We start from the raw sequence: 16,926 nt of genomic DNA on the forward strand, positions 1-16,926 counted from the left end.
CCTTCAGTAGTGCGTGTGAAAGCACTAAATTTGGATACTGGGCGGGCTGAAGGCAGCAGTTAAAGGCGAATATAAATGAAAGAACGTTGCAATGAATGGACCTTGCGTTTCTTCCTTTAAGCATCTTTTCTGTTATACCAAGGAAAAAAAAAAAAAAAAAAAAGGCAGGAATACCGTATTTTCCCAGAGACTGTGAGATATTCTTCAAATTTAGTCTTCCTTCCAAAATGTATAGTCCTATCTGCTATCGATTATCTCTCTAGAGATATGGCTTTTACATATATTTGTTGCTACCCTTAAGACTTCTTAATTTCTTTTCTGTGACTTTTTTAAATACTGGACTTTACATCGGCCAGCCAACAGAAGTACCAAACACACGTTGTATTTTCTATACGATTTGCTGTTCCTCTGCCAGCATTTAAAACTGTTGTAGGGCTCTTCAACAAGCTCTCCCTTGTGCCTCTTAAACAGCTGCAAGTGCTTCTTTTTTAGGGGAAGGGGGAAAAGGGAGTGAGGGGCAGAGGGAATCCCTGGCAAATCTATGGGGTTGTTAAATAGGTGCAATTTAGAAGAAGGCTTGAGCAGTCAGTGCTGATACCCTTCCCGCGTTCCTGTATCTTTCCCCATTTGGGTCAGGATAGGTAGACTCACCACTTCAAATGCAAGTGTTTTTCACTGAGTACACTGACCTGTCACACAGAAGATGATACAGTATGAAGAAGTTAAGAAAATGACAAGGAAGACAGAGCTAATTTTTTTACAGAGCATTGTGCACATTTCACAACTCCCAAAACTGTCCCTGAATAAAAAATCCAAGCTGCCAGCTCCAGACCTATCATGTTAAGTAATTTTCAGCAGGAATAATGAACACGAGTTATTTATATTGTACGCTGAAAATAAACCCTGTAGCCTTTGGAAAGTAGAAATGAGAGAAAATTACTCCAGATTTAGTAAAAGCATAGAAGGATGCTCTTCACACTGGTGTGTGGACCTCTGGGGCCTACAGGTCATTTCCAAGGTTTCTGAGTTAACACAGGCTCTACAGCAATCACGGCTGTGGTATTTCCAGAGGCACCCATTTCTCCACTAGAAAAAGTGTAAAGGCTGTTGCCAGCACAGTGTCACTGCTGTAGCTCCAAGGCAAAATTTTAAGGGTGACCTTTCTACATCTCTGACTGAATCAACTATTCCCCCATTTCATGTGTGTCACATAGGATGTGAACTCTGAGGCAAAGGCAGAGGAGCTGCTTTCTGGAAAAAGCAGCTGTGCACTTTGGGCTATGGAATGCCAGGGAAAGAGGAGAGGAAATATTTGTGGCAACGCTGAAAGCTATAAATGTCTCATCATGCACACTTAATATGTGTTTGAGTCCATTTCAGCCTTTTAGGGGGTGGCAGCTCTCACTGTGGAAGCCTGGTTAATTTGTAAAGGGTTTTCAGTGCCATAGACTAATTGCAACATCTTATTTCAACCTGGAGCCTCCCACAGGTCTGGTCAATTGTTACCGATTCCCTCTGGCCTTTCTGATCTTATCTTGCAGAAGATTTTTTGAACTTAAGGTTGCAGATGCAAATTACCTCATTCATATTGCAGCCTCCTCTTTCAAGGAAATACCCTCTATCCTATGCAAATACATGTGATAGGGATGTATGAGCTGTTTCTCTTGGTTTCTCAGTATAGTTTAGCATAGCAAATGCAGAAAGCCACCCTCCTCCTCCCCATCACTGCCAAGCCCTACACACACTCCCACTTCTCTGCCCCCAGTGCTTGTTTGCTTGTTGAAACAGCTGGGAGACTGAGTAGGTTTATGGATGCTCTAGATAAAATCTTTGCCCCACTTAGTCCTTCTGGACATGTATTCATCCTGACACACATGCTTTTGAAAGGCTGGGGACAGTCATTCCACGTGTGTCTTGTTTTGCTAATTCAGTGGAAATTGCCAGAGAGCTCTGTCTCCCTCCATCATCAGGCAGGAACTGAAGCTGCCATTGTATTGTGGCTGTGATCATGCTACTATGCCTATAAATTATTCACGGTATTGCAGCGTAGTCTTCTGTTATGTTAAAAATAGGTCATCGTGACTGTCCCCAGTGAAATTTCTAAGCGACAACAGCTGATTTTAGCTTTGTCTCCAGAAAACGGTGACCTTTTCAAAGCAGTAATTGACAATTATGGTGTACTTCCATCTCTGTGACAGCTCCAGTGCATCTTCACAAACATTAATTCTCAGCAATGGTAACCCCACATTATACTTGAGACAACTAAACCAGAGCTCCTAAATTACCTGCTGAGCTTTGCCAAAGCACTTTGTTTTCTATTAGCCTTTGCTTCCAGGCCAAAGAGCAAATCAGGATTACCAGAGAAGAAATTATAGTCTGAGAATATCTAAATGCTTTGCTCCTCCCAGGCACTCAGAAAGCTTCTTGAAAGGGCTGAGCAGGATTTTCTGGCTGATATGCATCAGTTAGACATCGCTCTGGGGGAGTGGATATATCTAGAGGTACTTCACTTTTCCCATTGCCACACAGACTCCAGCCCACTGAATCCCCTGAATCAAGAGAGCAGGAGGCTTTCAGGTCCATTGCAGACCTAGACAAACCTGGAAAGGGGGAGCACAATCCAGTAGTCTGGACAGAGGTCCAGAGGAAACTCTCTTTTCCCCATAAGATACTGTGTGGGAGGGCTCTGTGTGGCCCTCCCCAAGAAAGTGGGATATTGTTGAAATTTCCCTGCTTGCCGTGGGGATGTATGTCTGTTACACAGATACAAAGACTTCGCTCAAGCCTGGGTGACTTCATTCACCTGAAAGAGAGGACTGGTGGTGGGTGGCAATGCTCGGCACACCAAGGAGACAGCAATTTCCATGGAGGTCTCATTAGCATGTTGAGAGCGGCAAGAGGCCAAAGGAGGTGGGGGGATGGTTGAGCAGACCACAGCTTTGAGTTTTGGGTGTCTGAGGTAGATCAGGCCTGTGCTAGCCTTTAAGGAAGACGATTTTTACCTGGTTTTTCCTGATGTAACTTGTCTTTGCTGTGTTTCTGTGTAACTCCCATGCTTAGAAGGGCTGCACAACGCATCTTCATGTTGCCGATGGACATCCCACAGGACATGTCCAGCAGGTATCACACCCAGGAAAGTCTTCTGTGGGAGCACGACCCTGACTGCTCTTACCTGAGGATCTTGGTCCAAAAAATACAGGTGAATGATCATATTTGAGAGCGGGGAACATGGCAGGTGCTGGAAACATCACTTGGGAAAGCTTTTAGGGGAGAGATGAAAGACAAAACCCTGACCTCTGCCATGAGCAACCTGGGCAAAACAGAGCTTTAACATTCTGACCGTATGCAAGTTTGCCATTACTCTTTCCAACTACACATATTAAAGTGTTGCCACAATTCTCCTACTGCACCCTGCCCATGCTGCTCTTTGGATTGACTCCATTCCTTGTACCTTCTCTGTCCAGTTTGTTGGACACTCATTGTCATCCTGTAACACTTCAAGGGTTTGATACCCACTTGTTTTTCTCTCCTCTAACCACTGTGCAATCATTTCCCCCCTTTTACTTCCCATCACTGTGTTGCTGCTCCACCCTCAAGTTCCTCATTTCTCATGAAGGTGCTTTTGCAAGTCTTTCCACTTGCTGCTCTGGGGCAAGTGGGGAAAAGTTACTTGTGCTTATCTCCTGCAGTGATTCAGGAACAAATTCCATTTGGGAATTTTGGCCAGGTGCTCAGCACAGCTGGATCTTTGGGAATGACCGAAGCATAATGGAGTGGTTGTATCCTGTGGCACGGTGGTCAGGACACACTTGGTATGCCAAGGAACAGTGATGGATACAGAGGGAGAGGGCCAGGGACAGAAAGGAGAATCATCTTTAGCACTTGATGTACTACAGAGATAACACTTTCCCTAGGTAATCCTTCTTTCACCTGCTCTTTGTCCCACCTGGCTGCATTTGTGGTGGTCTGAGATAGCTGCCTTCAGATCAAGAACACTTCCCACACAACTGGCCTGTGCCTCTGGCAGCATTTGATGTTCGGGAGGTGTATGCACAGGTATACACCCTACCTATCCTCATGTATATAACTCAGGGGAGCAGGACAAAGGAGACACAAATTGCATTTTTTCCCCCAGAACCTGTTTCAAAACCAGCACCGATGCCTCTTCTGGGCAGGTTTTGCGTGGCAATGTTCATGCAGGGTTGGAGGGAGCAGCACATTCCACTTTCTCCGACTGCTTAGCAACCAGGGCTGGCTGAGCCGCTCTTAAGTGCACACCAAGTGTGTGGATGGCATATCTAGTACTGCAGCTCTAGCCTTATTTTTCCCCTGTCTCTTGTTTTTGAAAATCATTCCTTGTTTTCTATTTAAGGCACCTGAAAAACTGCTGGAAAATAATTTTTGCTTTCCTGGACAGCTGGAAGTCAGCTACGCTATGAGATGATCTAAGCTCCTATAGGAGGGATCGGCGACTTGGAGAGACAGGTATGGCACTATCAGCCTGCTTGTTTGGGAGCATGACTGCAGGATGATGTCATTCATGCTGCTGGTAATGGGATGGCTTGAAGTCCTGCTGCTGGACAGCCATGAAACCAACTTGCCCAGAGGGGTGCAGGGAGTGGAACACATTGCTTTCCATGGGTCTGCAGCGTGCGAGATTCCTGCTCAGGGCTGCCTGTCTCAGTACAACCAACATGCTGTTAGACCATTTCCAGGAATGGATTCAGCTCTGTAGACAGAAAGTCAATATGTTCCTAGATTCCTCGTTGGGTTCCTCTGGAATCATTAGGTAATCTCTTGCCTCTAACTTGTTTCTTGGCCCTCAAATGCCCAGATCTGTCTCCCTGCCACAACCTTCACCATCCATCATGACAGCGGGCTAAGATTCTGAAGTTGTTTGGGGTTCTCTTAGTGACTATGCCCATCTCTTCACATTTCATCAAGAAGTAATGCCTGCTGCTGCAACTTGCTGGTTACATCAGGACAACAGTTAAAATGTGGTCCCAGCCTATGTTCATCTCCATACTCCCCTTGCACCCTCACCTGCATTTGAGAGGCAAATTTTAGGCAAGCTCTAAAGCACAGAGGAGGGGAAAACCTCTTTTTATACATACCCAAGCGCACCCTGGTTCTCTTCCACGTCATGATATGAAGAATACAACTGGCCTGGAAGGACCAAGGATCATGAAGGATTGTATTATGTGGGGGAAGACACTATAGGACATGTTAGCAAACATCAAAGGTATCCTAGGTCCGTGACTGAAAGAGCAAGTCAGAAGCATGCAGGACTTTGGCCTGCCTTGCTGTGACCCCCAGCAGCAGCGTAGAGACAGGCCCTGCCTTCCTGCTGCTCTGTGAGCCCCACGGGTCATGGCAAGAAGGGGAAGGAGCTGCAGGAGTGATGAGCTTGGTGTGGGGAAAACGATGGTCAGGTAGAAGAAGGCTGCAAAGGCAGGGGTGGAAGCAAAGGAGCAAATAATGCCAGACAAGTTTAAAAATCTAGTTCCATGTATGAATCCTGCAGTGCTTCACACCTATCTTCCTGCATGTTCCTAACAGGCCATAACAGAAACCCAGAAGGAGTCCTCAGTTGCAAAGGCTCCAAGCAATTTCCGTCCTTGGTTTTGTTAGTGTAACAATGGAATTGCCTTGTAATCATGCCCTCGATGGGTGACCCATCAAGGTCCTTGCTGCAGAGACCATGCTCCTCTTTCCTTCTTGTTGGCCAGAATCCTGCACAGAGCACTGCAGCTTTGAGAAATTATTTTCATTCCCTCCCTGCCTCCAAGATACCACCACTTCTCTCTTCTCCTCACCAGCGCATATTTCTGTGGCTTAAATATAGCAAATACAAAACAAGTGCAGCACACACAAAATGCCATTCGGGGGAGCGCAGTGAACACGCTGCCTCTGTAATGTAATGAGCCCCAAGTGCATCTGCCAAATATTTGGACTGAGATTCCAAGGGAGAGGGGGTGGTCTGTAGCACAGAGAAGCTCGGACCAAACTCTCAGACTATTATCCCCAGGCGTGTGTCTTGGGGGAGATACAGGTTCCTTGTTGGTCCAGCCTGCCTTCACCTGGAGGTGATTGACCACTCACAGCAGTTATGTCCTCTAGGAAAGGTGAAGAGCAGCTTTGTGTGAGTGGATTTAAAATTCACAAATAATATGTAAAGCAAATAAGAAGTGTTTCTTTAGGGGCGTGTTCTGGCTTTGTGGCTGAGGTTAAATGACACCAGTGAAACCATGCCAGTTTTTGAACATCTGACCCTGTGTACTATTTTCAGTGCAGTGATTTTTGAAGTGATTAATGACAACAACTTGGCACTACTCAGAGGCTGGTGTTGCTGATTAAGCTAACTCTTCCTTGGCTCACAACAGGCATCAGGAACAGAGTGGGCAGGAAGCTCCCCAGAGTGACAGAAGAGGCAGAGCACACCAGGACCTCCCGAGCTGCCTGCGTTTCAATGGGGAAATTAGAAAAAAAAAAAGCTACTGACATCCAACTCCAGAGCTGAGCTCAGCAGTGTTGGAATGCTCTGCTCCTCCTGTGGCTTTCTTTTTCTTTGAGAATATTTTTGTATGGATTCTTTTCAACATTCCCACCCCTCTCAATAAAAAAAAAAAAAAAAAAAAAAAAAGAGCCTCCCTTGTTAAGTGTGTGCTGGGATTGTGGCACTCCTTGCATGTTTGTAGGAGGATCTCAGAAATTCTATCTGGTTTCAAATCTATCTACATCTATAAAGTATCTCGCACTTCTCCAGTACCCTCGAGAAAAGGAAATCTGTTATTTCAGTGTGAAGGCAGTGATCAGGACTCCAAAGTTTACAGGAGCTCTCAGTTGGCAAACTGCACTTCTACCCAGTCACAACCAAATGCTAAAAAGAGCATGGTGCCTTGTGGACAATATCCACGTTCACAACAGAGCTCTTCCACTGCTATGAAATGAGAAGGATGTGAACAAAGCACCATTTATGCCATGGAGCCTGAATGCTGGCCAACCTTGTTAGCTACTGGCATCTTAATCATAAATTTGAGAAAGCCATGGGGCTTATGGGTGAGATTTTATAAACTCATCTCCCTGAGGTCCTGCAGGCGTCCTTGAAAATTTAATGTCTGTGTTAATGACACATATATCTGAGTATATTCACAGAGCTTTTAGCCAAGCCCCTCAGAGAGGCTGTCCCTCTCTCTTCTACCACAGGTGGCTGTGGCACCCCACCAGGGAACCTCCTGGATACAGCTCAGCTGCTGCCATACCTGAACCATAGGTGCACTCCTCAGGGAGTGAGGAGGGCTGGGGGATTTTCACTCTGGTGTTACACAGCATGAAGAGAGGATCACTTGCACAAAAGCTCATCATTGCAGGTCACTTCCCCTAGGGCAGGGCACAGGGAGGGCAGGAAGACAGGGCTGGCCTAGGGTGCAGCCTGGTGTGATGAAAGGGAAGCTTTTGCAAGCCCTTGTGTGCATGCTATAGGCACCTCAGAGAGCTCTGAGTTTCTGGGGCAGTTTTGGGTTTTGCTTCCTAGGGTGGTCGTTTCACCCGGGATTTGGGGCTTGAGCATTTATTTCACTGGACTGTTTTGAGTGTCCTTTCTTCTCTGTGGAATGGGTTGTGCTTAATTGTAGGCAGGCTCATGCAATTCCACGACACGGGCAGGTCAGGCCTCTGGTTAGTGATGCTACAGGAGCAGCCTGGGTGCTGAGCTCCCCCCCCACAGTGCAACAGAGCAGCACCAAGTGCAGTCAGTTTTCCCGGTGGGCATAACTAAAAGTATCACTGTGCCCTGGGGGAACCAAACCCAGGCCCGTGTGGGCATTACCTTAGCTACTGGATCCTGTTTAGAGGCAAAGCTCAAGTAAACATCACTTTAATTTTAAACAGCTGCTGCAGGGCTTCCTCGATGAACCTGCTATCACAAAGATGAGCATACCTGACTCCTGCAGTGGATCTGCCCCCTGTTGCCCTGTGGATGGGAATGCTGGGCTATGGACCCCGACAAACACCAGCCACACTTGTGCCCACTGCTGCCAGGCTAGCACCAGGGGACTGCCATGGTCTGCGAAAGAGCCCAGGTCTTCCAGCAGTGAAGGATCCCCTATTTCCATGCCCTGAGCTGGCACTTGGAGGGGCTTTTTGTTTCCACCCTTGCCCTCCCTCCTTCTCACCTACACTCACTATTGACTAAGAAGAACACAAGGTAACTAGTTTGAGGAGCTAGAACACTAAATCTCAGAGAAAGCTGGAACAGAGGCTATTCAAACTGCCCCAATTTGGGTGCAGCCAGATGTGTTTGTCCAGTGCCATCTGTTCAGGCAAGGGCTGATCACAGTGGGCTTTTCCCCAAAATACAGTTTATATCCTCACTCTCTATCTTTCTACTTCAGTTCTTGTCTTTCAACTTTTTTATCAACTATTAGAACTCAAAGTATCATTTTCAAGCTCTGCATCTCTGATCTTTCCAACTTCCAGACCATCTCCAGTTAAACCACGGTAAGCCAATGCCAGCTCCCATACGTTATGCAGATTGAAGGCTTTTATGCTCAGGATTTCCACAGCAGTTTTGTTTCACCTGTTTGCTAGTTGCCAAAGACACAGGAACATCAGGGACTCTTTCACAGCATAGACCCCTGCTTCAAACCATTTCCCTGCTCCTGGATGCCAGATCATCAACACACTGCTTAAAATTCTGTGTGGTCTGATACCCCTCACCCCCACCAGCAGTGCTGAGATATAGAAGAAATCCTACAATTGGGAAATCTTCCCACGATCAACTTTTTAGTGCCTCTGTGACACTGTCAAGTGCTTGACTACTCTCTCCCTCTCTCTCCCCCCCTCATCCATACACACAAGACTGTTTTCACTCCTCTCCTTTTAACTCTGTACTTCCTGACCCGGTTGTTTTGTGTCTGTCACACCCATGGTACACCAACCGCAAGGCTTTGGTTCAGCATCCAGGCAGGCGGAAGCTCATTTCACAGGCGGCTGAGCTGTGCCTCGAATTATTAAAGGCGTGAAGTTGTTTACGCCACCCACTCACATTAGCCGAGACACATTTATTCTGTGATTTTAATGACGGGACTGAGCGACGAAAAGCTTGTGTTTCTCGGAACTTCGTAAAGGTGCTATGTAAAAACAGGAGGGGGAAAGTGTGTGAAAAGAAAGGCAATTTTGCTTCAGCCTTTGGTGCAACGCTTGTTTTGCAAGCTTAGAAGGTGCCCCAAGCACACCTGATCAGTGGTTTCTCTCTGGCTTGTACATACCTTCCTCTTTTCTCTGAGGGCTGATTAAATGCCACTTGTTTATTTGACCTGGATTTCCCCCTCACTGTTGTTATTATTAGTGATCTAGAAATATTGTCAACAGATATGAGCCAAAAAAGCTGCCTTACAGAAACAGGGAAGGAAACACCAAAAAACAAACAAACAAAAAACCAAACACACCCCCCCCGAAAAAAAAAACAAAAACCCACAACCAACAAACAAACAAACAAAAAAAAAACCCCAACCAAAGGTCTTAAAAATGAGGAGAGAACAAAGCAGAAAGTGTCTCTCATTTCAGTATGTTTTTTTTTTTTCTTTTTCATTTGGTCCTCGTGGGCTCAAACTTTTCGGCTTCATGTATGGAGAGCAATGCCCTGTTAAAAATAACCTTCCAGTTGCCCGTGACAGCTGGAAGTGCCAGAGCACTGCGGGTGGGCCAGTGTGGGGGCGCCTGGGGTGGGGATGGGCGTCTCACACTGACTCTTCTGACCACAAAAAGCTCTCTCCCCTGTCTGCATAACTCCGTGTCCGCCCATGGACCACAACCAAAATGAAGCAGCTGCAAGAAGCAGGTGAGTGGAGCATTTAGTGTAAACAGGAATAACAAAAATGCTCCATAAGACAGCACCCTTTTTTCCTTGCCATCCTGGTCCTGCATGTTAAATAGGTCTGATCATGCTCTTCCAGAAAGGTGCTTCAATCTGAGTTTACAGGCCAAATATCTCACTACAATCCATCTATCTGGATGAAGCAGACACTGTTGCCTTGGTGATGGGACTTCTCATCCTCTGGGCTGCAGGGAGTACAGCACACACTTTCTCCAGGAATGTGAGATAAGCCAAAAGGACAAGTAGGGCTGGTGGCGCCCATAAACGTTTTCAGGACACTATCTGCAGTCTCCCAGCAGTCAGGAAGGAGAAGCTCCCATGCTCGATACAATTGCGAGGCCGCTCCTCCTTACAACAGCCTCCTGAAGTATTGGGCATTGGTATGCTGGATAAAAAGTAGCCATGTCAAACTCTTTGGGGTTAAAACACAGGAAAAACAGTATCTCTGTATACCTCTGAGGTAGGCATCTGCTGGAATACAATAGTGATACAAACACATGAGTATCCTTAGAAGACATAATTGTCTTCAAGTTACATCACTTTAATGCACTCTGTGGGGAGGGGTCGTACCTGAGGGGTCTCACTAAAGCAGGGCCAGGTACAGCATGGGAAGAAACCTGGTTCCATGGGTCACAGACAAGCTGTGACACGGATGTCCCTGTGTGACGTCAGGACAAGCTGCTGCAATTGTATGTCCGAGAAAAGCACAGTGCCAGCACTATTGCTTTAGGGAAAGAGAGAAGTCGCTTAACCTGAATTGTTGCTGGATAAAGAGTCTCAACTATAAGTTAGCATCCAAGGCTTTATCCTCAGTTTTCTCTAACATCTCTAACCTGATTATGTGCAGGCAGTGCACATAACCATGTACAGCAGCTACCTTTCGTTTCAGCTAAGCCTTAAAGCTGGTCCCAAACCCCAGAACTAAAGCTCTTTTCTCTCTTACAAAAGATAGGCAGTCTTTACAAGGATGTAAAGGCACCTGGTGCATTTTTGAAGCACATCTTCAACATTTGATGCAGTTATTGTTCTTCCGGGAGCCTTGATAGGCAGCAGTGCTGGGATGCATCTCTATGCCATAAGCAGCATGTCAGTCCTGGGCAGGGAAAGGGCCCTGAGACTCTGACACCATGAAGTGCACCATCTAAAACAGGGCTCTGGTCTACTGAACTGGAGCACACACTTAATGAATGTCATGAAAAAGACAGCGCTGGTTTTGCCCCTCCTCCCCACTCTTTGGAAACACTGATGGGATTTTGCGTTGGCTTTGACCTGAGAGGGAGGTTATGGCTACCCCATGTACAACCAGAGGACATACACAGGAAGTGGGAAGTGGAGGTGTGAGGAGAGGTCACTGCAGAGCAGCTGCATGAAAATATCTGCAATGAATCACAGCTTAATTCTACTTTTCTTGTGCATTCTCAGTTTGGATAGGGTGGTCAGTGCTAACAAAACACTTGGAACTAATTCTCAAAGAAATACCAAGCAAGTTTGCCAACAACACTAAATTGGGAGGAGCTGTTGACTCCCTCAAGGGCAGAGAGGCACTGCAGAGAGACCCCAACAAATGAGAGGACTGGGCAATCACCAGCTATAGAAGTTCAACAAGGGCGAGTGCTGGATTCTGGACCTTGGATGGGACAACCCTGGTTGTGTATATAGATTAGAGAATGAGAGGCTGGAGAGAAGCACTGTGGAAAGGCACTGGTTGATGTTAAGTTCAATCTGAGCCATGCCCTGGCAGCCAGGAGAGCAGCTCTGTCCTGGGGTGCATCAGGCACAGCATGGACAGCCGGGCAGGGGAGGGGATTGTCCTGCTCTGCTCTGCACTGGGGCGGCCTCACCTCGAGTGCTGGGGGCAGTTCTGGGTGCCACAGTATAAGAAAGATATGAAGCTATTAGAGAGCATCCAGAGAAGGGCTATGAAGATGGTGAAGGGCCTTGAGGGGAAGCCAAATGAGGAGGAGCTGAGGTCACTCAGTCTGTTCAGACTGGAGGAGAATGAGGGAAGACCTCATTGCAGTCACAACTTCCTTGTGAGGGGAAGAGGAGGGGCAGGCACTGATCTCTGCTCTGTGGTCACCAGTGACAGGACCTGGGGTAATGGCCTGAGGTTGTGTCAGGAGAGGTTTAGGCAGGATATCAGGAAAAGGTTCTTCACCCAGAGGGTGAAGGGAACCTAGAACAGGCTTCCCAGGGAAATGGTCACAGCACCAGCCTACCAGAATTCAAGAAGCACTTGGACACTGCTCTTGGGCACATGGTGTGACTCTTGGGGGTATCCTGTACAGGGCCAGTAATTGAACTTGATGATCCTGATGGATCCCTTCCAAGTCAGCATATCCTATGATTCTGTGATATGTTGCCCATGTTTGCTGACTGTTTGCAAATTCTGCTCATGGATGTGTCTGCCTGATCTAGGAGCTAGCTCCTGCTGTGCTGAGCCCCTGGTCCCAGTCAGAGGCTGTGCTGCTGTGGTGGCATCACACCTCCGTGTGAGCCCTCAGCTCTCCTCCCAGGAAAACCAGGGTCTGCCAAGAGAGCTGACTCGTGCTCAAATGTCCCTCACTCTCTGGGCTTGGCTCCTCATCTTAGAGAATCATGGAAAATCCACACCACCACTGCAGGCTGCAGTGATGAGGGGAAGCCTAGTGCTAGTGGAAGGGATTTCTTTTTAATGAAATATAAATTCAGAATCTTAGAGTCACTAAAAATTAAACAGCATTTTCCCCAAAGTGGGTGTTCTGACCTAGCAAAATTGTAAGAGAAACTGAAGACACCTGCTTTGAGTTAACATAGTGAGTAGGGCTTAAAAGAAATTAAACCTATCACTTCCTGTGTTTTCAAAAGGCTAAGAGAATTTCTTTTTGAAACTTTTGTACACTACAGCTGTGCCCTGTTCAACTTTGGCCATGTTGCAGAGGAGAGGGAGTTGTGCTTCACTGAACCTAAGCACAGGTCTTGCAAAATCTCTGCAAAACCTCTGAAGGAGAGAGCGCTCTGTCAAGTGCAAGTCACTGTTATTACAAAACAAGGGAAAGAACAAACTAAGTTTCTTTAAGGATGAACATTTTGAAGGTTTGAATACCTATTGCATTTTTGTGAAGATAGTTCTAGCCTATTTTGTCACACCCAGCTCTGTGACTTGCGATTTCAATGTATAATAAGGAAAAACTATGCCTATTGAAGCATTAGTAAATGAAAATTGTGGAATTATGAATTATGCTGAAGAAACCACAAGTTTTCAACAAATGTTTTGGTTTGCATGCGGGAAAATATCAGTGCCATCTGACAGTCTATATCAATGGGAAAATATTTTCCCCTTGATCTTTCCCAGCAGAGAATTTAAAACTGTATTTTTGAGATTTATCCTAGGAACTCCTTGTTGATAATTCAGGAAACTTGAAACACCAGAGGAATACCAGAGAGCTGTAAGTTAATGTTGTGTCACTAATGGTGCAATAGCCTGGCAGTGGTCTTGGCCTCATCAAGGAATAGCAGACGTAGAAGTCATATAAGCAAAATTAAAGGAGATGGAGTACAGTCAATGGCAATCATTAGGATTTTAGAGAAAATAATTATATTGATAGTGAACTCGGGCTTTAGTAAGGAATAAAACTTGGTAACACATGAGATCTTTACATACATAACCCAGCTGAGAAATCATCAAGGATGCCAGTTTCTAGAGAGGACATACAAAGATTGGTTCTTCTCCACGGGATTGAACTATTTTTATGACAGTGATCTGAAAGAGAACTTTAAACAGTGATTGACTGAGTATGCAGATGGCACAATGTCTGGAGAAGTGGAAAACAGGCTACTTGAGGAAGTGAGACGATTCATCTGGTTTTAGTATGGCCATAGCTGGGAGCAAGGGAGATAAGTCATCCTGTCAGGATAGCACTGACTTTGTCCTGAGAAATTTGACTCCGAAGGACTTGAGGATTAAAGAGAAAAATCTGAGGAAGAGCAGACCCTCATGTGATGCTGCAACCTGAAAGGACTTCAGCAGATTCTTGAACTGATTCTGATCTATTATATATATACACTTTAAAAGTATGGGTAAACATATCTTGTAACTTCTGGATTTGTCCCTGCTCTAACAGTTTTGGAGCACTGGGCTCCATGCTGGTGTCCACATCTCTCCAAGGGATTGGTTTCAGGAAGCATAAAAATGCTTAACAGATTAAAACTTTACAAGGAAAAAGTTATTGATAATAGTCTGCTTGGCAAAGGGTAAGAGTGGTCTGAATATTGCCTGTAGATAGTCATACGAGATTTTATATGCACAAGCAACAGTGAGACCTTAGCTCTCCTGGACAGGAAGGAAACTAACTCCAGAAGAGTAGACAGATCAGTGTTATAAGAAATAAAATGTAGCTGTCTTTAATTGCGATGGTAGCTAAGCCTTGGGATGAGTTAGAAAGGTGGACAGAGATTTGCCATCATCACTTTCCAAATCAAGCTGGATGTGGAAAAATAATAAAAAATATCCCATGCCCTAGGAGCTGAGGTCTGCACTGAGCTGGGAGTTCAGTGCTGGACAAATGCCTTCATCTGGCCTGAAAATCTGTGACGAAGATTTGGCTGCGACTAGATTTTGGCTGGCGCCGAAGTCTGCAGCATGAGCGGGGCGGGTGTTGCCCTGTGACCCAAACGGGCCCTGCTCCTCCCTGCTCGCATCCCACCCGGCCCGAGGGAGTGCACTGCGGTGTCCAGGGTCAACAGCACTCCAGAAACAGCAGCCAAAAAGTTAATGTTTCCTTGCTAACCCGCTCAAGAGAGAGGAGAGGGGGCTGAAGGGGAAGTCTAGCACTGTGCCTGTGTTGTTTGGGCTCTCCAGCTGGCAGGTTTGGGAGCCAACGATTCCTCTGTCTGAGAGAGCAGCTGGGATGCAACCGTTCCCAGTTACATGTAGGTGAGTTGAAGAGGACGTCACCAACTCATATACTTGTAGGAGACTTCAGGTGGGGTGGGACCTCAGAAGATCATCTATTGCAACCTCCTGCTCCAAAGAAAGGTCATGGAGAGGTTTTTAAAATGTTCCTGCCTTTGAAAAGCAGAGCCTCCTCTAGCTGTTTCTGGATCAGCCCTGCCAGAAACAACTTAGCTGAGAGGCTGGAACAGATTTTTGAAGTGGTGTATCATTCCCTTTAGATAACACAATATATGTGTTGACTAACCTGCCACATTTCTCTCCTTCCCTTCTACATTTCTGATTAAGAACATGAGCTAAATGTTTCAGAAACAGCAAAGAAGCTTAAAAATCCACTGGCTCTTCAGAGCACTTGCAAATATCTGTATCAAGTCAGAGCATGTGGATGATTATTCTGGGAAGCAGCATCCACCTGTGCTGAATGCGGGATGCAGCAAACGCAATGGGGTACTTTCAATGCCAGTTGATTTGCCCACTGGCATGAGGTGTTTCCTGGACTATCATGATCTCTTCCACAATGCAAATGCCTCTTCTTTCTGCAAATTCATTGCCCTTCTAAGCCCAGACTGGGATACAGGGTGAGAAGTGAGGGCATAGAGACGTGAGAAATGTATTTGAGTACAGAGAGAACATCACTGAAACTGCTTTCTTTTCTGAGCTGATGCCTTTCACTGGGGCTCAGATAACTTGATTTGGCACTATTCACTGCTAAGTTTTCCATACCAACCGCAGCTGAGCTTTGTTTAAATGAGGCTTGCTGGAGCTGTGCTGAAAGTGAGTTTAAAGGTTCACAGTCTTTGGAGTGGATCCAGGCAGCTCTTTGTGCCTTCAACTCCCTTAGAAACTGTGAGGGCTGGGGGCCGGGAGAAGATTTGCATGAGCAAGTTCTCCCCCTGGCTCGACTGCAAAGGGGAGCAGTGAGCAGCGGCAGAAACTGAACACGATGGGCCAGATTCTTCCTTCTCCTCTGGGCCTTTTTATCTGAATTCCTGCTATTTTGCCTTGATAGCACTCAGTACACATGTAAATGATGGTACAGGATGCGAGCAATGAGGAATCAAACACCAGCAGAATCAGTTTTAGGGATAAGAAATTATCACACCAGCTTTGTATCCCAGGCTGGGGCAGCTGGAGAGAAGGATGCTAATTCTGCTGAGATAATTTAGCAAGTCACCTTTAGCCCCTGTAAAGAGCCCCTACTACTTTAACAACAGCTGCGGTGTTGAATGCCCAATGTGCTCCTCTGCACAGTGCAGCCACTGTGGAAAATACACCGGGTGTCCCCCCAGCTTTCTTCTGCAGTAACTTCCTTAAGCTACTGAACCAGTCTGAAAGTATTTTTATTGTATCTGTGGTCCCTTTGTTCTCCGTTCTCTAAGGAGAAAAAGAGTCTGGTCACCCTGTGACCTTGAAGCCCACAGACAACTTCAGATTTACACAAGAAATACCACCCGGGCTAGTAACCGGCCTCTAGTCTGAGTAGGAGAAGGATTAGTTGAATAAAAGATTACTTTACCTTCCCCAAAGGAATCATCTTCTTCTCCGGGCGCAGTCAAATCTTCTTGGGAGTGCTGCATCGTGGCAAGGACGCAGCTCAGGGCGCAGCCAGAGCCGAGTGCTTGAACCTGTTCCTACGCTACAGCTCGACTGTTTCCTTTCACCAGTTTCCTAAATATTTTGGTGGTAACAGCTTCCGCATCTGCACTTGCGAAAACAATCTCATTCACAGAAATGGCGCCTCTTGTTTTTACAGTCGGCCTTTGAGATGAGCTTTGAGGTGGAGTGTCCTTACTGCTGAGAGAGAAGTTGATTTTGAGAACAGAGGAGGCAGGACAGGCTCGAAATGCACCCTGCCCTGTTGCCGAGTGCCATAACTGCACAGCGGCAGCCCTGTCAGCTCGGGGTGTTAAAAGTTTTGCATATGAATGGCAATGTTTTCTGGTGACTGAGGTAGAGCCGGGAACGACTCACCCTGCTCGGACTGCAGAGCAACTCCTCCCTTTCACCCCAGGGACAGTGTGACATGAGGAAACCCCCAGGCTCTCTCACTGTCATGTGTTCATAGAACTAATTTTTCTTCCAGCACGGCAGCAGTGACATCACTTTCTCACTCATG

At 46.3% G+C, this 16,926-nt stretch overlaps 1 protein-coding gene across 2 annotated transcripts in view; it reads right to left on the reverse strand.

The window, feature by feature from the left end:
* Window positions 1–16,605, reverse strand: part of RIPOR2 (RHO family interacting cell polarization regulator 2) — a 68,931-nt gene extending 52,326 nt beyond the window's left edge. Inside the window, exon 1 of one of the 2 annotated variants that reach the window (XM_040055924.2) lies at window positions 16,327–16,605. In XM_040055924.2, coding sequence (XP_039911858.1) covers window positions 16,327–16,387 — 61 coding nt within the window. In that variant the 5' untranslated portion in view covers window positions 16,388–16,605. The remainder of the gene's footprint in view (window positions 1–16,326) is intronic. The other variant, XM_040055896.2, reaches the window with a different exon arrangement.
* Between the last annotated feature and the right edge of the window lie 321 nt (window positions 16,606–16,926).

Source organism: Hirundo rustica, chromosome 1 (genome assembly GCF_015227805.2).
Source record: "Hirundo rustica isolate bHirRus1 chromosome 1, bHirRus1.pri.v3, whole genome shotgun sequence".
In the NCBI taxonomy this organism is placed as follows: Eukaryota; Metazoa; Chordata; class Aves; order Passeriformes; family Hirundinidae; genus Hirundo; species Hirundo rustica.